We start from the raw sequence: 24,017 nt of genomic DNA, 5'->3' as shown, positions 1-24,017 counted from the left end.
GAAAGAGTGGGGGTAAAACTACACATGTAAAACTACAAATTATTTTTTTTACAAATTACAATTTTAAAATTACAAGTTTATAATTTTTCAAAGGTTACTGTTACTTTTCCAGCTCATGAAACAAAACCAAGCATAGAACTAATAGCTACATAGGTAAATTTAGGCAAAGATAAAAGAAAATCTGTCTTAACGTATTATGGTCTTCTCCTCTTCCACTTTAGGCACTAGAATTAAAATAGTGAACTTACAAGACTTAGCCTACGTGAAGGCATCTAGTTATATTCTTATGCTTTTCAGAATGCTTGGGACGTGTTATTGAATAATCCATTCCAATTCAAGCAGAAGTTTCTAGTCTCTGTAGGAATCAGTGTCATAAGTCTTGTGGACCTGTGTGCTTCTTGTGGACCTTGCTGTGCTTCTGGTAGCTGTTCCTTGGCTTTGTATTCTGTGTCATTCTAAGTGAACTGTAATGAGAGTTACTTATTCTCTCTCTACTCATAACAGAATGGGAACTGTTGCAAACATTTATATGGATTACCAGAAGTGGTTTGCAACTGTTTTTTGTTTAAAAAACAAAAACACAAGCAAAACTTCCCCCAAAGTCTTCCAGAATGTCATAGTAGACTGATTTATCTGTTCGCTACAAGAAACTGTTGTACTAGTTCTGTACCTTTTGTTTTCTCACAAGTATTGAAAGGAAATCAATTTTTAATTGAGAAGACTGCATTTCTCCTGTGTATACCCGTGTACTAGGTAATTTAGTGCTATTTTTTTCAGGTTGGGCATAACTTGTTTGCTGCTAATGAGACTGAACCATAGCAGCGTAAGCTGAGGTGTTTCACAAAAGCAGGCATCTCCAGAGGCTGACTTATGCTAAGGTACCTGTATCTGGTATATCATGGGAAATGGGTGCAAGATTTCCATTATAGGTGCAGGCAGAGCTTGGATTATTCAGTGAAGAGAGATTTTGCCCACAAATCTGCTTTTGTCAGATATGTCATCAGTCCATTAGCTTGAGAAACACTACTAAAAATAACAGGATAAATACTAAAATAAATACTAAGGCTTGTTAAAATAGTGACAGCAAACTGGCCCTTCTTTCATTCCATGTGAAAAGTGTTATGTTGCTGATCCCCTCTGTAGACTCAACCTAGGGGAGAGCAAATTGATTTTTCAGAGGTTGGTATTATGTCTGTGATAATCTTCTGATACTTGGGCATTTCCAAGCCAATTGGGTAGTTACAGCAAAGGCCACTCATGTCAAGAACAATTTAAAAATACTGTTCTTTTCTAAAACAGTTCAAATAGGAAAAAAAAAAAAGCCAGCTTGCTGTGACAGATCTGATCAAATTAGTCTTAATTTGTAATATTACTCCTGATAAAGGATGCTTGCATGTGATAATTTCATCCCCCTGCTTTTTTTTTTTCATCTGGGAGAACGGAAGCATTTTTGATCACTGAGGTGACATCTGTATTTCACATGGAAGTAAAATAGGCAATTCTGTGGTTTTAATTTTTCCCTGTCTGAAATAATGCAGCTCTGCATTATTATTAGCAGCACATGATAGTGATTTTGAAAATGGTGCAACTGGTTTTGTTTTGTAATAATGTGAAAATCCTTGATTGTTCTTATGCATTATAATGTGCTGACAACAGCCATGGAAAAAAATTGCTTTTTTGGAATGTGGTTCTGCACAGTGTTGTTAAGAATTTCTGCATTTGACAGAAATCAGAAGACAAGTGTAAATAAAATTACACAGCCTGATTTGGGCCACAGTCCTTCAAATTAAGTAGGATGTTTGCTTTATATGTTGTTGTCTTAAACAAAACCCATCAAAAGCAAAGGGGTCTGCTTTCCTGAATGATACCACTGTGAAATATGTTTTCTTTTAGACATAGAAATACTTTTTGGTACTAATTTTTTAATACCTGATGACTTAGAGTACAAAGTTAGTAACAGCTCATTATGAATAGGTAAATTGTGTGCAGCTGAGCATGCTGTTATTTATTGGGATGGTTAAGTTAGAAAGGGGTCAGAGAGGATAATGAAGGGTTTGAAAAAGACAAGTGACAACTTAAGTTGCTGAGTTAGAACGGTTTTACTACTACTTAGATTGGAGAGTGTCACAGAAGGGAAGCCTGTTCAAAAATCTTTGATAAACACTCATCTGTGTGATTAGATTGACAAAAAGTGTATCCTGCCTGTTTAAATGTTTTTGCTTCTGTCTGTTTTTTTCTGTACTAGAGCATTTGCAGAGTTTTGTAAAATAAATTATTTCAAAGCACATGGTAAGAACTGAAGCAAGTGCAGCAAAATCATGGCTTCACAGAGTGCTCGTTCTTCGTGCGTGTCTCCTGGGAGCGTGTGTTTAATGTGTCGATGCCTGGTGGTGCCTTGTGCTTTTGTTCTTCATAGGGATTAAAAAATGTAGATTAATGCAGGGCTAAAATACCTGCATTCTGTGATGCATATTTGGCTATTTAGAAAAACAGGATATAGATTTCAAGGAGCTATCTTTAGCTGTCATAAGGCTTTTTTAGAAGCTGCCAGGAACATTTTTTAGAAAATGATTTCCTATTTTGCATGAATTTTAGCACCTGTTAATTGTGGTTGCTTTTTTCCCTTCTCGCTGTGTCACACTGGACACTCTGGTTATCAAAGTGATCGTATCACTATGGTATGTCTCATAATTATGATCAAACTGTTATCTAACATTCCTGGAGCATTCTTTTTTTCAATACTTAATACCTTTTATTCCTTGGCCTCATGCATGAATTATGCTGTGTATGTGAAGAGGCTTAAAGTTTGTTTCCATTACATTCTTTCTGAATGGATCCTGTTGTATCTAGGATTTTTTTAAAGCCAAGTAGGAATGTTATTGTTGACCTTGACACCAGATAACTGGGCAGACATTATATAGCTATGTTTGAATCCTCACAAAATGTGATGCTAAAGCCAACAGAATCCTGGCGTGAGACTCTCCTGGACAGCAGAGTTATGGAGCTTTTCTTTACAGTAAGTTTCTTTCTTCAACTTTCATAGTCCAGACCACAGGGAAAGCAGCTCCTTCCCATTCTAGATCTGTACTGTTGGACTCTTCCTTTTGCAGCAGGTAGGACTGACTTTGTTAACTTCAACTTGCTTAGCAAAAATAACAGAAGCATTGTGGTTTTTCCTAGGTTACTGAGTATCTATTTTGCTTATAAATTGCTTTAAATTTATCACCATTAACAAAAGAAAAATGTACATAGTGATCTAAACTTCCATGCCTTTAATAGTTCTGAACGTGTACTCGTCAAACAATACCAAGCTTGATGAACACTAGTAGAATATTTCATTCAGATAAGGTGTAATGGATCTTGGAGAAGTTCAGATGAACTGTGTTTGCTGATCTTAAAGCATTTGCTGAACAGAACAGCTGAAAATAAGTCATGTAGTTGCAGTTTTCTGGCCAGTTTCAGCGTATGGGATTCTGCATGTCTTTCCTCAGCACAAAGTAAATCCAAATAAGTTAAAACACATTAAGTTAGGACTGATGGGGAAGAGGTAGAGTTGGGAGTGGGGAATGTAATACTCAATTTCTGTAACTTTATGAACCCATTATATTAAAACTAGATAAAACTACTATTGTTTTCTTTCTACAACTTTTAGGAGGTTTGTAATTGTAACTCAGTGAGGAGTTACTGCAGCAGCAATGTATATTGGCTTATACATTCTTTTACTATGCTATTTTATCTTATGTTACATCTCTTGGGACCTGAGAATTCAGCATTCTCAGGCGGTTTTCATTTTTTCAATGCAGAGAAATAATGGGCTCAAAACTTGTACAAAGTTGTTATTAGACAAAGTAAATGTAACTCTCTAGAGCTACTTGAGAGTTGTCTCGTGTATTTGGAGACATGTCCTTTGTAGGATTTTTTAGTAAATTAGATTTTTAAAATATTTTTTAAACTCCCAAGTTTATCTGTTCCAGCAGTTTTGAAAAGGTGAAAAAAATCACTAGCGGAACTCTTAGCAGCTACATACACTCTGAACAGCTGTCTAGACTATCCAGACAGTTGCTACTGTCAGCTGTGAAACTCCACATGCAAATAACTTTTTGGCTTCAATATTAACCCTTCTTTGCATAAGAGTATGAAGTTATCAGAATTAATTATCTATTTCTTTGGTTGGCTTGCAATTACTTACTCATTATTAGAATAATGTTTTGAATAACATGAAGAATTGTTTTAATAATTTGCATTTTAGTGACCAGTAACCAAAACTTGCCTGTATTTGCTTATTGTTGAATGAATGCTAGACAGGGCAGTGTGCTGTCAGTTTTGGTTTTAGATTCCTGATTTGCAGTGGTTGAGGCTTGTAGTATTAGTTTGCTATTTGAAGTAATGCAAGTGAATGGTAGTAATTTATATTCATTGATCTGAGAAATTTTAATAACCTTGCAAAAGTTGGCAGGACTGCCATGTTAAAGAGAGTTCTTCTGTTCTAATCTCAGCCTAGTGTGGGATGTATATAAGGAGGGGTATTTCTATTGCAGGGTTTGTTCCTCCTGCTCTTTTGATCTTTAAGAGATTAACTGTGCAGCTAGTGAAACTAGTTATGACTTGGGTGAAGTTGCAACTATAGCGACAGAGATAAATGGTTAGTGTTTTAACTGTACTTCTATGTATAATATTGCTGGAATACTTTGACTAAATTTTCTTCTGGGTGAAAAAGCTACCCTCTATTTGTTTATTTATTCAGTAAATATTATGTGAAAAAATAGGCACAAGTCTTAAGAAAATTCTTTATAACCTTACTTGACAATTAAAGTAAGTGTGTGAGAATATGATTACTGAAATATTAAGATTTGAATTTAGAAATTCTCACCAGCAGAAGTAATGACATAACAGTTTGCAGGAATGGGGGAAGATTATTGTTGGCCATGTATAATGTAAGGGTGTTGCCAAGGAAGTGATGTATCCATTTTTTGTATATGTCTTCAGTGTTTACCTCTGCTAAAGAAGCATCTATATAATCTTGATTGAACTTGTTGACTAACTTTAGCAAGACTCCTTAGCCTAGGCATAGTTAGCATAATAGAGATGACTGTCATTATTGCTGTTTTTAGAAGGAGCAGTATGTCTGACTGGCTGGCATCTGTTTCTCTCTTTAAGACATAACATTCACTAGACAGTTCAATTTTCAACATGTAGGTGAGACTTAAGGAAATGTTAGTTTCAGTGAGTTAATTCAACTCTTGTGATTTGTGAAGCTGAGTCACGGTCTTGACATTTACTGTGGTTTAGAGACTTGTAGAAACCCTTGCATTTTCAGACTGAATGGAAGTTATAGTAAGCTTTTTTTGGTGTGTGCTCTTTTGGATTGAGAGCCATGTGACTGTTGTAAGAACACCCTATTTTTCGTGTATTATTAACCATCTCACTTCCTGAAAGGTACATCGAAAAATCAGAGAAGATACAGATATGGCCCAAGATTCATTACAGTGTCTGGCACAACTGGCATCCTTGCACGGGCCGGTCTTTCCTGATGAAGGTTCACAAGTTGATTACCTGGCACACTTCATTGAGGGATTACTGAATACTATCAATGGGTATGTATGCTTGCTCTCTAAATTTGGAAGGCATCTATGCTTGCAGTGCAGCGTATCTGTGTGGAGAACTGGTATGGCTTGCTTATTTCTGGGGATAATTTGTGCTTCCTGTTGGATTGCTGAAATTGAGAAAAGGCAGCTTAAAGTAGATGCTTAAGTAATATGAAATAGATTTATTGATTGAAAATGTATCCACAAAATCAATTCACTCAGCATTTTTCTTAATGACAAAAAAACCTGACTGCCATTTCTATCTATAGAATTGAAATAGAAGACTCGGAAGCAGTGGGAATTTCCAGTATTATCAGCAACCTGATAACTGTATTTCCTCGCAATATTTTAACTGCCATTCCAAATGAACTTTTCTCTTCGTTTGTTAATTGCCTCGCGCACCTCACGTGTTCTTTTGGAAGAAGTGCTGCCTTGGAAGAAGTGGTAAGTATCCACTCTTAAATAGTAGGTATTCCTTTTTTTGTTTCTCTTTATTTGTAATAAGAAAAACTGACCTGATAATTTGGCCGTTTATCAATAACTTGTGAATTCAGTTGTTTTGTTCTAGATATTTCTGAAATCACATCTGAGAAGATTTTCTTTCAAAAAACATAATTAACGTAACTGCATACTGTGCATCTTTCAGACATTGTTTTGATTTGAAGCATTTGTCTCGTTTTCATTTTCAAAAGAATAGATTAATGTAAAGGTATTAAAATCTTTAAAGCTGATTTGCTCTTGTAGGACCTCTCTGAAAACTGCTGTAGATAATGAATGAGGTACAGTCCTGAAAGCTTAAATTGACTACATGAACATATGGATAGACTGAAACTTAACTGCTGTCAAGAGTTCTGAGTCAGGAGCTCTTATTTTATATGAATGTCATGTTAAGATCTGTTGTTAACCCCATACTTGTAAGCTGTTTAAATCATCCCTCGTCTCGTTGCTGAGACAGTTCAAATAGTAACTCTATACAAATCTAGAATAGGAATTCAGCAGATTTTTGCTGTTTGTTTACTTCTTTCAAACTTTGGTTGTAACATTAAGAAACAATTGGGGTAGTCTAAGTCTTCTGTGTGCATTAAAAATAAAAACTTCTAAGGAGACCTAGTTTAAACAAAAATACTGTAAGAACTAAAAGTAAATCTTGCACTTGGAGCTATTTATGTGCTGTAACTATTGATTTAAAATTATACTATCCATATATTAGCCAGTATTTCCCCATTTTCATTAAAAGTATGAACTATACCAGTTTTGCTATATTGACTAAGATTAATTTCCTGAGCTTGAAAGTAATTATAGGAGTATTTAATTATAAAGTTGATGGACATGTTTCTTTACCAGAGATCACAGCTGTGTTAATTAGCATTCATTGCAGAGCTTTAGATCATGTCTTTGCTGCAAGGTTAAAAATGTATTACATTTGGCCCAGTGCTCATTTAAAACTTTTGAGTGTGTTCATGTCTATAAAAATTGGTGATTATATTTAAAATCTAAAATACAGCTACTTGCCAAATCTAATTGGACAAAACTTGCCCTGCTTTTGAGATTTTCTAGGAGAATGATGAACAGTGTTCTAGTAGAACCATGTTCTTCTGGTGCTCACCAACACATTTATGAATGCTCATAAAAAGCATCTTTTACAGAAAAGGTTCAGCAAAAATAATAGTACCTATTATTTAAATTAAAGGGACTAGAGGGATGTTGTTTCCTCAACTAGCCCTTGTTATTTGAGAGCTGGAATATGCAACTATGTTTAATGAAAGCCATGTTCAACATAATGCCATTCAAAACGCTTCATCTCCCATCAAAAGAGTACAGTAGCCTGTACCACTTGTTTCTTTTGGAAATGACTGGCTGATTATGCCTAGTAAACTGTGCCTGGCTACACTTACATGATCCCATAGCTCCTGCATCTTCTCATTATTAAACTTATATGTTCTCAAATTCAGCAACATCAGAAAGACAGAATGCAAGATGTGTAGTTTTAAGAGAGAATTTTCTCACTGTCCTTGAATCTTTAGATCAATCTGTGGGAAGAGAAGCACTACATTTTCACCCCTTCCATTATTTCAGAACTCTTACAGATACCTCAGCTTCATGCTGTTTCTCCAATTTCCAGGTTAATACAGAATTGTGTGGTGATGGGCCGTCCAACACACCTTGCAGTGTGTCAGCAAAAGTCATGCTACTGAGACTTTTAAGTTATTGCTGACTTCATCCAGATGGCTTAATGATACTGTGTACCCTGCCTGTAAAAATACTACTTTGCACCCCTGAAAACAATCTTTTGGCTTAGGAATGTCCCAGACACGGTTCATGTGTTCCCCAAGCTTCTTGCATAGACTGCTTATAGTGGCACCATCTGTGAGCTCATGTGCTGTCTGTAATTAGGAGCTTTTGACATAAAATCCTGTATACATTTGGCTCAGTAGAGTTCTCAGATGAAATTCCTGGAACTTTTCAGAAATCTGAAGTGTAGCAGAATGCAGGCAGGCACACTCCTTAAGCGTAGCTAAGCAGAAAAGCCATTTTCCCCATATTCCTGCCAGTTCACATGTCAGAACAACATTTCATGTGAACATTGCAGAAACCCATCAGGCACAAGGAATCTGCTCAGCTGAAGACCTGCTGTGGAAACTACCAAAATGGGGAGGTCCTAATCCATAACATGCAAACCACTTCAAAGCAGCTAATAGTGATTTTCATCCAAGGATGAAAAACCCACAATGCAAACATCATATTCAAATCAAGTGCTATTTTACATGAACCTGTCTGTTGCGGTTGGGAATGTTGGCTGAAAGCAGTTGAAATGTTTTCCTAAACAGCTACACTGGCTGTAAGCTTCAGCAATGCTGGGCAGTGGTTTATGGTGCAAGTTGGTGGAAGTAATAACACTGGATCTGAGAGAAGATACTTGTCCACAGCTCTGCATTGTCCTGCTCAGCACTTAGTGCTTATGCAGAAGTAGAAATCATGGGAAGTAGTCCATCGGAATTAGTGAAGAGTCTCAACAGAATGTTGGATGAAAAGTGAAAGAAATTGTATCAAAGGCTTTGTTTTATCCAAATTCATCTTAATGCACTGCTCCTGTTTAATGGTATTTTTCTATTTGTTGTTTTGTGGGGATTTTTTAATATGTGATGGGAGAGATCATTCTGGATTTGATCCTTCCTTCTGTGCATCCAACTCTTTTCTAGCCTGTTGCCGCGTGACAGGTTTTAGAAGTGTCTTCAAAAGGTCAGCAGACTGTGAAGGAAGAAGCGCCAATTTTCTTTTTGTTTCGCGTACTGTATGAATTAAGCATCTTTTCTTTGACTTGACTAGTTGTATCTTGTGTCTTCTGAAGGTAGGAGTTCTGAACTGGGCTCTGCCATTGCTTCGGTTGGATCCATCAAAACGATTCGGATCCCGTCTACAGTGTGTCACTTAGTTTACCCGTGTGGCACCTCTGGTAGCCCAGCTGTAGCTGATCTGAAATAAGGATTGGCAAATTTTTAGTGAGGTTCCTTCGTGACCAGATTTGTTCCATATGGATAAACTCTTTCTGTTATTTGGGCACATACTTTATGGAGGCATTTATTAATCCTAGCTTCCTTATGGGAATACTGCAAAATGTTAAAAACGTATATATTTTCATGGCATAAATTTATCATAAATGAATTGGATGGTTTTGAGTTCTTGTTCATAGAAAGACGTGTCTATTTATTGGTTTATGCTCTGGATTATGATAAATTATTAAAAGTTATATGTCACTTATTTATGTTAGTATTGAATACAATTTGGCTTCTCTCCTTGTCATTTTCAGCTTTTGTTTGCATACTTGCATCAGTGTCTCATATTTTAACTTCTGTGAGTATGACCACCTTGCAGTTATAAAATGATGCTGTGAAGCAATCTTGAAATGCTTCCAATTTGATACCAGTTTTTCCCCTTAACCAGTCATCCAGCCAGTGTTTTCTTTTTCTTGCCTGTTCATCCAGCCGTGTTTCTAACTTCACTGAAAGTCAGGAATTCTGCTGTCTGCAGTATGATTAAGACATTAATATCTTTTTATTTCATCAAGGAATCATTTTACTAAGCTCTGCTATCTCAGTGTAACTTTTGTGAGCAATCCTGTTGTTAAAACTTGAGAAGACTTCTTAGAGTAAAGAAACATCCTGCTTTAGCAGCATGTTTATCCTAAGTCACACTTAGGTTATTTGAAGTTGGATATATTTACTAACATTCAATTTTTGCTTCAGATCAAAAAGTTGACAGGAACATTAAAAATATTTCTAAAAAGAAATGGTTTATTTGCCATTTGGGTTTGTAACCCAGGATGTGTTTTTTCAGGTATGTTATTTCCTTTTGCAACTTGTGTACTGTGCAGAAACACGTAAGAATAAATAAAAGCATGAAGCATCAGTTAAAATGCACTAAGCAGTTGGAGGTGCAGGTGGAATTCTGTGAAATTCTGCTTGTTTTTGTTCATAGAATGAGAAGCTGTGTATCATCAAAACTGGCAGCCTGTAGTAAGCTTTCTTAAGCACATGCAATCTTAGGGTTTTCCTCTGAAACAGAATGGTCATCTTTTCTCTATGTTTCAGAAATAGTGGAATACACATAAATATACATACACACTTTCTGTGTGTCTCTATTTAATTAGGAAATAATTGGCTCAATTCTTACTTGCTACAAAGAGCTGAGATGCTTGGCATCCTTGGGGTAACAGCTCAGTATCTTCTGTATTTAGGTAATGATGAATTAAAGACTTTTCGTTTGGAAAATCAGATGAAGAGAAATAGCAAAATTCTTTAGCAGTTTCTTAAAGCCTCGGGAGCACGAGCGCTGCACCGACCTTTTCAATGTGTTGCTTGGCTTCATTCTGCTGTTTTCTTGGCTATCTTTAGATGACTGACTTTTTTTTTTTTAATTGTTTCAACATTAGAAGAACATTTGTTAAATAATAATGAATCTTAAGTATACTCCTCTAGTTTGGCTTAGGAATAAGGTTTCTGTTTTGTTTCTTCTGTCTCTTACAGCTTGACAAAGATGATATGGTATATATGGAAGCATATGATAAGTTGCTGGAATCTTGGCTTACGTTGGTACAAGATGACAAACATTTCCATAAAGGTTTCTTTACCCAACATGCTGTTCAGGTCTTTAATTCCTACATTCAGTGCCATCTCGCTGCTCCTGATGGTACAAGGAATTTGGTAAGCCCTCATTTCTAGTAGTTGATGATGATAGATGATGGTGATATATAACAACAAGCCCATGTCTTTTGATGTGTCCTATGTTATGTAGCTCAAGGCAGCTAGCATAGAATTACTATTTATCACTTTGAAAATTAAATATTTGCTGAATTTGTGGCTCAGCGATCATTTTCCAGTTTGTTTCTCTCATTCTGAAGAGGAAATAAAGGAATACAAAGTTGGAATCACTTGGAAAAAAAATAAATTAGAAAAAAGTAAGCCTGTTACTCAGAACAGTGCGCATCTTGCTGTTCTTCTCATGGATGCAGTGACTAAGCTCTTGACAATCTTACTCTGGACTAGGGACCTAGTTAAAATCTTCAATGAAATTGGAAGCCTTTTATATGGTTGCTACCTCCCATACATTATGTTCAAAGTATACTTCTGAAGTATAATTGACATGCATAAATATCTGAAAAAATGTAGAACGACTGTTCTCAGACTAGAAGAAACTTGAAATATTATGTGGCTCTTTTGTATAAAATTAATTCCCAGTTAAATTTTTTATGTGGCTGTTTTAGAGAAAACCTGGAAGTACCACTTGAACTGCTGAGAAAGGAAGCAGATTTGTCTCTTTGCTGGGAGTCTGGATCTTACTGAAGTAGATTCTTGTAAAGAAAGTTGGATGTAGATGTTGGATTAATCATTGCATAGATGCAATCCGATAACTGAATGAGATCTCTCTTTAGTTTGATGCTGTGCAAATGAGAGAACCTTATTCTGAAAAGCACTATATAAAAATTAATTCTGCTGTCTCAATGTGTAACAGATGGTAATAACAGTGCAGAAACAGAAATATTTCACAAGAGAACTTTGAATTCATATCAGGCGGTCTTGACATAACTTCTATACACAGGTTAATTCATGTCATTCTGTGAGATAAGTAATTTATCCCATGGAGAACCTTTTAAAAGCCACAGCTGGCATTTTAGAATGCTTCTTGTTCAATATCAAAGCAGTAACAGGAACTTGCAGTCTCTGCTTTTCAAGCAGAGGCTCACCCTTCAGTAAACAGCTGCAACTTTGAAGTTGCCAAAAGAGAGTGATTTGCTGGGTTACATAAAGAAAAGATGAGTTAAAAGCACTTTGGATAAGGAGTTGTATGTGGATTCAGTTTTCCAGAGCCTTTACAGAAAAAAGTAGACTGAGATCTTGCATTTTACTTGCATATTACTTTGTTAGTTGTGTGAATTTTATGATTCTTGGAGAGACTTTTAAAAGTATTTTTAACATCAGTGCTAAGGTTTTACAAATCATGATTTATCTCTTCAAGGAATAAGGTCTGATTATTATCTAAGTAGTTTTATAATGCAGCCAGGATAAAGTTTGAGTGTACAACTTCTGCATCAGCAAGAAATAAAAGTTAGATTGTGATGATGGTTGTTGGTCTTCTGTTTTCCTGAGGTTATAGTATTTACTTTTAAAATATTTTTTCCCCTCAAACAATGGGCTATGGAAAGTCCTTAATGAAAGAGATTATTTTGATTTTTTAAATGAAAAATAGTGCCTGTTGTGTGGTTTATGGAAGATCTTGGACAACTGAGAACAGTATCTTTTGACTAACGAATATGGGTAACCATGGAAGTTGCAGTATTTAAAATAGTTCTATATATGTGATTAAAATGCAAATGTACTTCAGCAATCTTCTGACCAGTAGGTATACAGACCATCTCTGTGGCCCAGAGACATTCAGGACCCCGTATCATACTTCTAGTAGTGAATGCTCAACAGACCAAATTTATATTCTGTGGTGTAAAGAAGCTGTTTTGCTATTGTCCAGCTTGTGCTTTATCCTATTAATAACAAGTATCAATTTTTATTACTCTTACCCTAGACTTTTTCCACAAACAGTGAATCTTTTTACTTAAAAACACTATTTGAAACGGTAGCAAATACACAATTCACTGAATGTGGCATTTTGCTAATGAGTTTGTGAAATCCTGATTTCAAAGCAGTACGAAGCTATGTTGCCTCCTCTGTTTCACTCTTCTGTGTGTAATTTAGTATGAATCTGAAAGAAACTTTGAAAGAGAAAGCCAAAATAATGTAAAAAATTTTGGTGGTAATAGAATTTAACAAGCATGACACTAACTGGTTCTAATTTTATTGAAACAACCAAAGACTGCCAATGGTGTGGCCTCTCGGGAAGAAGAAGAAATAAGTGAACTGCAGGAAGATGACAGAGACCAGTTCTGTGACCAGTTGGCCAGCGTAGGCATGCTGGGCAGAATTGCTGCAGAGCACTGTATACCTCTTCTTACAAGGTACAAACAAACCCCAGTCATGAATGCAAATAAAGCAATCACATATGAAAAACCTGACTTTGCTGAAACAATTTAAAAACTGTGAAGTTATTTTACCATTATTTGTCCACAGTTTATTAGAAGACCGAGTGACAAGGCTCCATGGTCAGTTGCAAAGACATCAACAGCAGTTACTTGCCTCACCAGCATCAGGCTCAATTGACAATAAAGTGCTTGATGACCTATATGAGGATATTCATTGGCTTATTTTAGTCACAGGTTAGTGAACAGCTTTAAGTAATACTCATTCTGGGTGGGATTCTCAGTGCAGCTGAACATCTCAGGAAAAAAACGAAACAGAACACTGGTATATCAACTACTCTTAATTCACTATAAATTTTAACACTTAGGATGTTTTTGTCTTACATACACTACTAGCAAAGTCTGTTTTACTTTCATCTGCTTTGAGTAATGTGAATTTTATCTTAAAAAGATCAATGATATCTTTACATGAGGCAATATCCTCTGGAAATTCCCACAACTAATTTTGTTATAGACTTTTGATTTTTGTTATCAGTCAACCTATTCAAGGCATTAGTCTGTTGACGATATCAGTTTTGCATTGTCTGGGAGCACATGACTTTATATGGGAATCAACATGAGATCAGGATAACTGTTTTACTGGTGGTGAAGAAGTAAGTTCCAGATCTCTTAGTGCTGATGGTCCCTGTTCTGGCATTTTGTTGGGTTTCAGGGAACTTGAATTTAGAATCTGTTAGCTTTTATTTTTAGATGGAACTACCTTACATCTGTTTGTAAAACATAATAACAACTAAGACAGTGTCTCTACTTTGTTAGGAGAAATGTATATTTTATGAAATATTTTGTGGGATCTTTTTGAACATCTGATGTTTTAGTCACTCTCAGATGTTGACGTGAATGTGTATCTGAAAACTTTATTATAGCACGTGTACTTGGTGTCTGAAAGGCCCTGACAGGTCTGGAATGTTAGCAGAATAGAATTCCCAAATGAGGTGGACTTGGTGGGGAAGCTATAAAATCAAGGCTTTTTTGTATCACATAGTAAAAGAATAAAAGTGACCCAAAAATGTTGGGTTTGGGTATGGTTCTTTCTCCCAGTTCAATTGACTGTAGTACTTTAACATTAAGTAAAGCTTATATCTTTTATTTGTTTTTTAATTTGGTGGTTTCTTTTTCAGTTGTGGTTTCTTGTCACTTTAGAATCCTTAAAGCCATTCACCAGATAAGAATCTAAAGTTAACTTGCATATATTTAAACACTGTGTCACTGTTTGACTCAGGTCCGCATTCTTAATCATGGCTCAAACCATGACGCACTGTTACTCAGGATTTGTACAAACATTTGATTCTGGTGTGATGTTTGCAACTAAGCCAATGGATTCTCTTATCAAAAAGCCTTAAGTTAAACTAGGGTAGAAAGTTGTGATCACTCTTTCTTTTTTAATGTAAGGCTACCTCTTGGCTAATGATACTCAGGGAGAGACTCCGCTAATACCTCCAGAAGTAATGGAATATTCCATTAAACATTCAACTGAGGTTGACATTAATACAACACTTCAGATTCTGGGATCCCCAGGAGAAAAGGCCTCTTCCATCCCAGGGTACAACAGAACTGATTCTGTAATTAGGTAAGGATGCATCTCGTGCTATTAATAATGCTTAATGCTTTTTCAGAGGAAAAAAAAAAAAAAGGTGAGAATGTGAGTGGACTTCTGTGAATTTGAAAAGTAAAAAAGCAGTATGTGAACACTGAACATTTGGAAAATAAATGTATCTCTTAGCTAGTATTAAAATAAGGGCAAATAATTTGTAAGAATGTTTTATAACAGACATTAAGCAGTGCTGTAAAAGAGATTAAGAGAAGACAGAGACAATGAAGTGATTTATGTTTTTTAGGTTGAAGAAAGGCAGGGTAAATACAGATGACATTTCAAGTCAAGGTGAATCAGGGAAAGAAGAAAAATGAGAGTAAGGCATTAAAACAGATAAAAATGAGTCAAGATGTGAAGGCTGAAATTGCTAGACTGACCTAATAGTCTTAGCAGAGGACGTGAGCCAAAGTCTTGGAAAAAAAATCTGTATCTCTGCTGAAAACCCATCTTTGATCTATTTTTACAGAAAATCCTTAAAATTACTTACATTATTAAAACATTGGTAGATCAAAATCTTTAGATAGTAAATTCTATACTCTTTAATTCATTCAGCACATGTACAGCTTAAGCATACACTTTCCAGAGCATCAGTGAGCTTGTCTACTTTGACCATGAGTTACTGCCCAAGCTTGGCAGCACCAGCAAAATTGTGCAGGAGGAATTTTTGTCTCTTAGGCACATTTATCACTAGCACCCTATGAAAGGAGGAGGAGAGGGGATTTCCCTTCTCTTTTTGCAAGAAGACTGGTACCCACAAAGGACTTGCCAATTTGAATCTTCACACTTCAGAAGATTGCATTCCACTTTAACAAGGAAGATTCTTCACTGGAAATTACTTATGTAGTTAAATTTTTTGTCTGGAACAGTCTAAAATAAAATATATCTTCATAAGCAATGATGTGCCTATGTTTAGAAGTTTGAATGCTGCTCACTGATAGTATTGGCAGCTTTAAGAAGTGGCTGCCAAACAGAATTTCTTGGTGCAGTGTCTCAGTGAAGATGGGAATAAAATCAGATAGAAATATGGAGAGATTTGAGGCTCTTCCATAATGGCTCTGAAGCATCTTAAAGAAATAGACAACTGTTAACTCCCAAATTCCTTGTTCACTATCACTTTCTTACCAAATGTAATTGATATACTACAAAAGGTAATATTTAATGTAGTCTTATGGACTGATTGTATTCATGCAGTGACCTCATGAGCTGCTATTTCAGACTGTTTCTCTGCAGTAATGAAGAGAGAAATAAATGGTCACTCATGTATTTGTTGTTTAGCATGCATCAAAATGCAAAAGCTGCACAGTTAGGACCCTCTTGGCCACTAAGCTTGATGCTGCACAGAAAGGAAAATCAGTTTTTAAAAAAAAAGTTTTTCAAGCACTCCCAAGTAGTACTCCATTTGTCTTTGTTCCCTTGATGTCAGATGCTTGTGAGGATTCTTTTGTCGCAGTGATTTTAATGCCAAAGATAATCGCCTTATCTTTTGGTGCATGTTCTGACTTCTTGAAGGATATTTGCCCGTCTGTCCTGTCCCTCTCCTTGCAGTTGAAGAAACAATAAATTCAGGTGCTTTTTACTTCACTAAACTACTTTCCTTCTGCCGTATTTAATGATAAATGGAAGTGTTGGTTAGTTGTGTTGCTTCTCCAAACACCACTCTCAGCATCCTCCTTGTCTTTTACACCTGCAGGTTGTTATCGGCTATTTTAAGAGTGTCAGAAGTAGAATCTAGAGCAATAAGGGCAAATCTCACACACCTCCTGAGCCCACAGATGGGCAAAGATATTGTATGGTTCCTCAAACGCTGGGCAAAGACTTACCTTCTAGTAGATGAAAAGCTGTATGATCAGGTAAGAATATAACTTTTATTAATTAATTGGTGAGTATTAGCAATAATATTACCCTGTGAATGCAGGTGTCAGTATCGTTATTTTAGAGTGCAGTGATAAAACATTTTTAATGTTAAATGGGTTCTGGTTTATTTTGGATTTTGTTTGAAAGTTGTTGTTTTCTTCAGTTTTTAAATATAAAAAATGTAAGTTGTTAGGGGACCTTTCTTGCACATTGTGGTGCAAATATGATAATTTTTACTTTTTTTTTTTTTATACCATTGCCATAGCAGAGTAACAGCACCCTCAGCATGCATAGTGGGTGAAGTTCACTGACTTACAGCTATTTTATAAGCTACTTCTCACTATCCATCAGATCTTGCAGTCCATCTAATACAGTGGTTGCCCTTGATGGATGACTTAGTGAGTAATATGGTCATGATTCTGAATTAGATCTTTTAACACCATCACAAGGTAGTATACATTAGCTAATGTCATGCTACTTTCTCTCCTCTCCCCGTTCTCATATGCTCTCATTGTATAGATAATTATTTCAGTGGTGCATTCTTTGTAAAGGGCAACTTCTTTTTGTGTTTGGACAGCACTAATCATGATTAGACCTTGATCCTGATTTTGCATAGCAAACTAACTAATCCAGCTAGCTGACAGAGACCACTCATCCTGAGGAGGTCCTGTTGGCTCTAACTTTTGAGAAGAAGGCCTCCCTTTTATTCCCACTATTGAAGCAACTAAGAATACTAACATCTCAGGAGGTCCCTCTTTACAGTAATAGGTATACCACAGACTTGTAAATATGTGGCATCAATTTTTTTTTAGCTTTTACTTACAGCAGAGCTAAGAATTTCTAAAGGTACCAGTTGTGGAGGAATTAGAGAGCATGTAAGGAGGAGATCCACATGAGAAACAATGTGAAGAAACAAAATAGAGTATCTAAGAAATGCACATTTGGTTTATGTTGACATGTGAAAGTGATTAAAAGCTCTATTTAAACCCTATGCTCAGTCACGTATGTATCATGAGTTTAGAAGTTGGAAATGTTAGTGGTGTGCTGACAGGCAGCCTCTGCACAATGATTACAAAAACCTTGGATTTTACTCTTGACCAACTTATTTTAAAGATAGGAGAAAAGGCAATTTCAAAGACGCGTAGTTTAATGTGCCAGGACCAGAATGTGACATCTTTCCTAAAAGATGTGTATGTTGAAGGAGCAATCTGCAGAAAGCAGATGGAGAAAAATTGCAATGAAAAGAATTTTTTACAAAATGTTACCTAGATCAACAGCAAGGTTTATTTCTAATCATTTTTATCACTGAATTTTGAGGAATTTCATAGTAAATTCACAGAAACAGTTTTGGGAGAAGATTTTGGGGTCTGTCTTTTAATTTTTAAAGCTTTTTAACTTTCCTTGGAGTCAAAAGCTAGACATATTCAAACCTGCTTTTGTAATGAAGTTGAAGTTTTTATTTGTTTCAGATATTGTGCTTAAAATGGCCAGATAAATTTGGCAAAGAATTTTATATTATGGGTCTTCTTTGCCTTTGTCTATGTAACATTTGTGTATTTTAAGTAGAGGAGAAGTGACAGCCTGAAAGGAATTTGCTAACAATGATTGCCATACACTTTGGGGTTCTGGCTTCTGTAAAACTCACTCATTTTAATGCTTTTCTTATAGATAAGTCTGCCATTTAGTACAGCATTTGGTGCTGATACTGAGGGTTCCCAGTGGATTGTGGGTTACCTTTTAGAAAAAGTGATCAGTAACCTGGCAGTGTGGAGTTCAGAGCAGGACCTTGCAAATGATACTGTACAGCTGCTAGTAACGTTAGTGGAAAGGAGAGAGCGGTAAGTTGCTACACCTCTGGAAGTCAAAACATTTCTTTTGCTTCCTTTAAATTTTTTTGGCCAAAGTAATATAGATAGAGGGCACTTCATAATCATGTTTCTGTTAAGTCAGATTACTTTAGTAACATACTATTAAAAAAAAAAAAGCCTGACTAAGCGAGGAGTGAGACCTATATTGGACAAACCATAAGGTATTTAATTAATTCATGTTCAGAAGTGCACTCTCCTTCCCCTTTGTGTGTCATTCACAAACAGTGAGAAAGGAAAACTCTCCTGGTCTCCACTCTTGCAAGGATTTTTACACTGTTCTTTATTTTTGTTGAAAAAGTTTTTCCAGACTAAGAATTCAGATACTGGCTAAGCCAGTATAAAAGACTGTTTGTAAACAGATTTTTTTTGTAAAAATCCAAGATTTGATGGATTCAGGCAAATTTCAGAGTTTTCTTTGGTGTTAAAAACTGAAGCAGAAAGATTCTGAAGGTTCTGCTTTTGTGAATTGACATGCCATTATACATGCAATCATGCAATCACAGTCTGCTAAAAAACTGTCCTGAAGTTTGAGGATTTAAATGCTTGAGGAATTATCTTTTTAAAAAAATTAAAACCTGCAGGTGCTATTTTTGGAATAAACTGCTTCTTCTATCATGGCATAATTAGACTAAGCTTTTAATCCATGCAGTATGTCCATTAACTTCATGTGTATGTGTGTAAAACTAAAGCACTTCCCTGCTTTTCTCCCATATGAATTGAGCTATTTTCAGAGTATATACTTCAGGAATCTTAGAGTTGAGGCATTAATAAGATGAAAGTCAAAAGGTAATTAAGCCTTAGAATAAATTGATTTTTTAAAAACTAGTCTTCCAACAAATGCTAGCAACCTGATGTGCTCTGTTCATACAATTTTGTGAAATCTTTTCTTTAATTAAACTCTTTTTCCCTCTTTTAGGGCAAACTTAGTTATTCAGTGTGAAAACTGGTGGAATTTAGCTAAACAATTTGCAAGGCGAAGCCCTCCTCTCCACTATTTGTCCAGTTCTGTGCAGAGAACACTAATGAAAGCCTTAGTTTTAGGAGGTTTTGCTCATATGGATACAGAAACAAAGCAACAATACTGGACAGAGGTAAGCTGATCTGATGCTTCTGTTACCTCCATTTTAGCAAGTAGTACAAACAAATGAGTTTAGGGAGTTTTTTGGCGACACAAAGTCAACTTGTATAGAATAATTTTATTCTGAACATCTAATATTGATGATTTAAAAAATTATTCTGTCTTTGGAGGTCAGTATTTGTATGGCACCCATGGGCTGTCATTAAAACATCTAAAACATTACAACCTAAACAAAAACAGCTAAATAGCTGGAGGATTTGTGAAGCAGCCAGTATATCAGTACTCTTGAAAAAAGCTGTTATAAAAGGTTACAGTTTTCCTTGAAACTGTTTAATTGTTTTCCTTTCATTTAATTTGATGATGTTATGAATTATTCAATTAATCACTTAATGAAAATGACAGTAAGTAAAAAGTTAATGTGGAGCATAATGAAGGGCCTTAACTAGCTTTTTGTGCCCTGGCTCAAATTTTATGCCCTGGTTCCATCAAAGCTCAGGTATTTAATACCAGAAAGGCTGGCACTAGAAAGTAGCACAAATGTGATCAAGTAGCACCACATGAGTTTGCAAAGCATTGACCTGAGAGAAACTTGCTCTTATTAGCAAAGCTATGAAATTAGAGAATGAAGGCAAAGCTTTAATGCACTGTAAGTAATTGGGGAAAAACCTTCAACTGTATTGATGGAAATTCCTAAATTGATTCCAAACGTAGCTTGTTATAAAAGATTGTGTGATTGAGAATCATAATATGAGGAAGATAATTGTGAACATGAATCTTAATGCTTTCATTGATGAACTTCCCCTAATACTGAAATGGGAAGAGAATCAAATACTCTGAGCCAGAGAAAGTCATTGCCATTTGTTTGGAAACTACAAAAGAAAATAAAATATTTATGGAGGTGCTCACTTTGAAACCAGCCTGCGGAATCACTAATCATTACTGCTTCAGCTTACATTAATTTGATGGACAGTAACATAATTGAGCCCTTGGAACTGGAAGTGATTTATTCTAGCACTGCCATGCCAAAAGCAACCCATGAGCTTGCTAAATTAAACCTCACATTTCATATAATGGTATCCTTATCTAATGTGACTTTTCTTAAAAATTTCAAGGTTCTTCAGCCACTTCAGCAGCGATTCTTGAATGTGATAAACCAAGAAAATTTTCAGCAGATCTGTCAGGAGGAGGAAGTGAAGCAGGAAATCACTGCTACATTAGAAGCACTCTGTGGCATTGCTGAGGCTACCCAGATTGATAACGTAGCAATCCTCTTCAATTTCCTAATGGACTTCCTTAATAATTGCATTGGATTAATGGAAGTATACAAAAACACACCAGAGACTGTAAATCTCATAATAGAAGTATTTGTTGAAGTTGCACATAAACAAATTTGCTATCTTGGAGAGGTAAATGCAGCCAGAAGGGGAAGGAGGGGATGAATGTGTGTGTGGGTGCTCATGTATGTATATGTGTACACAGTGCTGTCCTTTAACCAAAATGAAGTGTAGTGATAAAGAAATGGTACATGGTCACATCTGTTAGAGGAATTCCTTTGTTTAAAAACATAGACTTACAAAGATCAAAAGCAGAACATCTAGACTGTTCTTATACCAATAAACTTAACAGCAATTCATCTCTAGTCTTAACTCTGTGCCTGGGTGGCAGAAGCATGCAGACCACCTTGAGTACTTTAAGTCTATCACACTTCTCTGAAGACTAGTCTAGGAGAGCTGCAGTTGTATGTGACAGATGCAACCACAGAAGCCTTGGTGCTAAACAAGGCATTAAGAGATACCAAGAAGTTAATGGGTAAAATTAGTCAGTGCAGTGCACTTACATCTTTGTACTGTTGGCTAATTTTGCTTTTTGCATCTAGAAGGGTTCCTGTCTATTGTAGACTGAGTATACACAAAAAGTGTGTTGTGGCTCCAAGCTTCCGTAGCTGAAGTGAGTCCCCAAAGCATTTTGTTGGGCATTTAGTTTGAGAGATTAGTGAGATGTTTCATCCTTTCCCAAGTCACTCTTGTGTTTTTCTTTTTTTTTTTTCTTGTTTTAAGATTGAGGAATTGGTAAAAGTAATGTTCTGCTGTTTCATTACGGCTCTAAGTGTTCTTATTGTTTAAGGTGGCTGTTTGCTTGATGATTTTGTGTGCTGTTGTTACAAAAAGTGGGCATATAACTGAAATGTAAATCTTGAGGTATCATCAGCAAAGTAACACCATCTTAAAACAGAGTGAGTCACTTTTAGCATATGGAAATTTTCTTACAATCTAACATTATTTTATAGGCCAAAGCTATGAACTTGTATGAGGCCTGCCTAACTCTGCTCCAGGTGTATTCCAAGAACAATCTAGGTCGACAACGGATAGATGTTACAGCAGAAGAAGACCAGTACCAGGATCTCCTCCTTATTATGGAGCTTCTCACAAATCTTCTATCAAAAGAATTCATAGATTTCAGTGATACAGGTATGAAGGAACTGGTACTTGCTGAAACGTAACTTGTGTTATAAGCTGTAAAAATCATTGTGGGGCATCCATTCAATTCAGATAAAGTGAAAACTGAAGTTTAGGCTTGATTAGATGAGGAAATTGCTATTTAATGTGCCAGTAGCAAAGGAAGGGCATTTCACAATATTCTAACATCTGAAATTATCACTGCTCTCATAAAATAAATAGGGCATGTGTGAAACAACTTGAAATCCGAATCTTGCAAGTCTGAACATGTAGCAGCAGCAGTTTTATAACAAAACACCCATAGAGAAGTCAGAATAGTAAATACCCTGAGAGGGCAGTTGAATTATCATCTTAGTACAAGATCCAACTTTCATGAAATGCTGAGCTCATTAAGATTCCATCATATCGGAGGGTTTTCTGTATTCCTCCTTCACAGGACATGCTTTATGGTATGTGGGTATAGTTAAGGGTTCCTTCTTGTACCCTAGCCTTTCTTCCATATACTTGCCTCTTAAAATTGCAGTACTCCTGAATATGATCTGCCAGTTCTAGCTTAGATGTGCTGCACTGCCTTTTAATAAAGTGAAAAACGTGTGTGATTCAGAACTTATGTCCTGCTCAGTAAGAAAATCCATCTGCCTAGGTTGTTTTGATGTTGTTCATTGCTTTTCTGAGGTACATCTTGAAAGAGAGAACCTTGTACCCTAAAATTCAGTGCATCTAAATTTTCGTCACTCATGCACAACACAAACCAGATTTAGATTTTGTCCATTGAATGAATAACCCAATGCCATGTGTATACTCTTTGAGGTCAGACATTGGATGTTAGCTGCATGGAAAACACTGTGAAATACTTACCAGGAAACTAAGGAATGTGAATAATACCTAATGCCCAGAGATCAAATGTATTGCAAGTTGAGTGCATACTGTTGCTGACTCAGTGCAGGAATTACAGAACTAAGGTCACTGCCAGTTGATGGGAAAAGCAGGTCTTACCTGAAGCTGGAGAAAACTTGGCAACATCTAATCCACTGAACTTTCTGCATTAACTCTCCTTTTTATTTTTCTTGTGTTTATTTTATATAATGTACCCATATATATGTGTGTATATATAGATATATATATAGTGTTTATATATATAAACATAAATATGTAAATAAGAGTATAAAAATGCAGTAATACTTTGCTCACTATCTGTTTGTCTGTGCAGGCATGGAACAGCTATCACTAGAAACAAATACCATGATCTGTGTGTTCTGTTTTAGTATGCCATCTGGTACATGTGGTTATGAAATGCTTAGTCCTAATGAATATAAATATAGTGTGACATGGCAGCCTCCGCTCACTAAGTTTCTATTTTGATACAGTGCATCATGTTTTTGTGCAGAGGGGAACAGGTGTATTTTTTTAAATGTTGTTTTTATAAAGAAATGGAACTCTTCCTTCAATGTGTTTAATCCTCCTCTTATACAAAATATTTTTTGGTTTTTTTTACAGATGAAGTATTTAGGGGACATGAGCCAGGTCAAGGTACCAATAGATCTGTATCAGCAGCAGATGTTGTCTTATATGGGGTTAATCTAGTTCTGCCTCTCATGTCCCAGGATCTGCTGAAGGTAAGTGGATATTTATGTGCGGCTGCTAAAAAATGAAAGCTTCACAGTAGTGAATTCCCAGAATTAATTCCTGTATGCATTCCATCTCCTTAAGATGAGTTTTTAGGCTTTTAAAAATGTAAGTAGCAGTTCCATAGTTCTAGATAGTGCCTGAAAGAAATAGTGTGAGCTGAGAAAAATACATATTTGAAACACCTAAACAAAACATTTTTCTTCTAAACATGAGCCTGTGCAGGTCAACAATTAGGAAAAGCTTGTGAAATCCTTTCTCTGATGGTGTCAGAAATGTGGTAGGAAGCATAAGCAGTGATACTAGTTTAAAAAAAATATAATCTGGGAGCAAGTAGCAACTCTTAAATTATTTTCACAGTACGTCTGGCTTTC

The 24,017-nt window shown here is 35.9% G+C and overlaps 1 protein-coding gene across 1 annotated transcript in view; it reads left to right on the top strand.

The window, feature by feature from the left end:
- Positions 1–24,017, top strand: part of XPO4 (exportin 4) — a 51,307-nt gene that overhangs the window by 20,849 nt on the left and 6,441 nt on the right. Inside the window, exons 6-18 of the mRNA XM_009999407.1 lie at positions 2,904–3,016; positions 5,437–5,594; positions 5,855–6,029; positions 10,610–10,786; positions 12,947–13,089; positions 13,202–13,347; positions 14,560–14,737; positions 16,452–16,611; positions 18,284–18,453; positions 19,400–19,574; positions 20,674–20,967; positions 21,849–22,029; positions 23,515–23,633. Of these exons, the coding sequence (XP_009997709.1) occupies positions 2,904–3,016; positions 5,437–5,594; positions 5,855–6,029; positions 10,610–10,786; positions 12,947–13,089; positions 13,202–13,347; positions 14,560–14,737; positions 16,452–16,611; positions 18,284–18,453; positions 19,400–19,574; positions 20,674–20,967; positions 21,849–22,029; positions 23,515–23,633 (2,189 nt within the window). The remainder of the gene's footprint in view (positions 1–2,903; positions 3,017–5,436; positions 5,595–5,854; positions 6,030–10,609; positions 10,787–12,946; positions 13,090–13,201; positions 13,348–14,559; positions 14,738–16,451; positions 16,612–18,283; positions 18,454–19,399; positions 19,575–20,673; positions 20,968–21,848; positions 22,030–23,514; positions 23,634–24,017) is intronic.

Source organism: Chaetura pelagica, unplaced genomic scaffold (assembly GCF_000747805.2).
Source record: "Chaetura pelagica isolate M959 unplaced genomic scaffold, ChaPel_1.0 scaffold85, whole genome shotgun sequence".
NCBI classification, from domain to species: domain Eukaryota; kingdom Metazoa; phylum Chordata; class Aves; order Apodiformes; family Apodidae; genus Chaetura; species Chaetura pelagica.
Note: the sequence above shows the minus strand (reverse complement) of the source record. Positions and strands in the feature narration are given on the sequence as shown.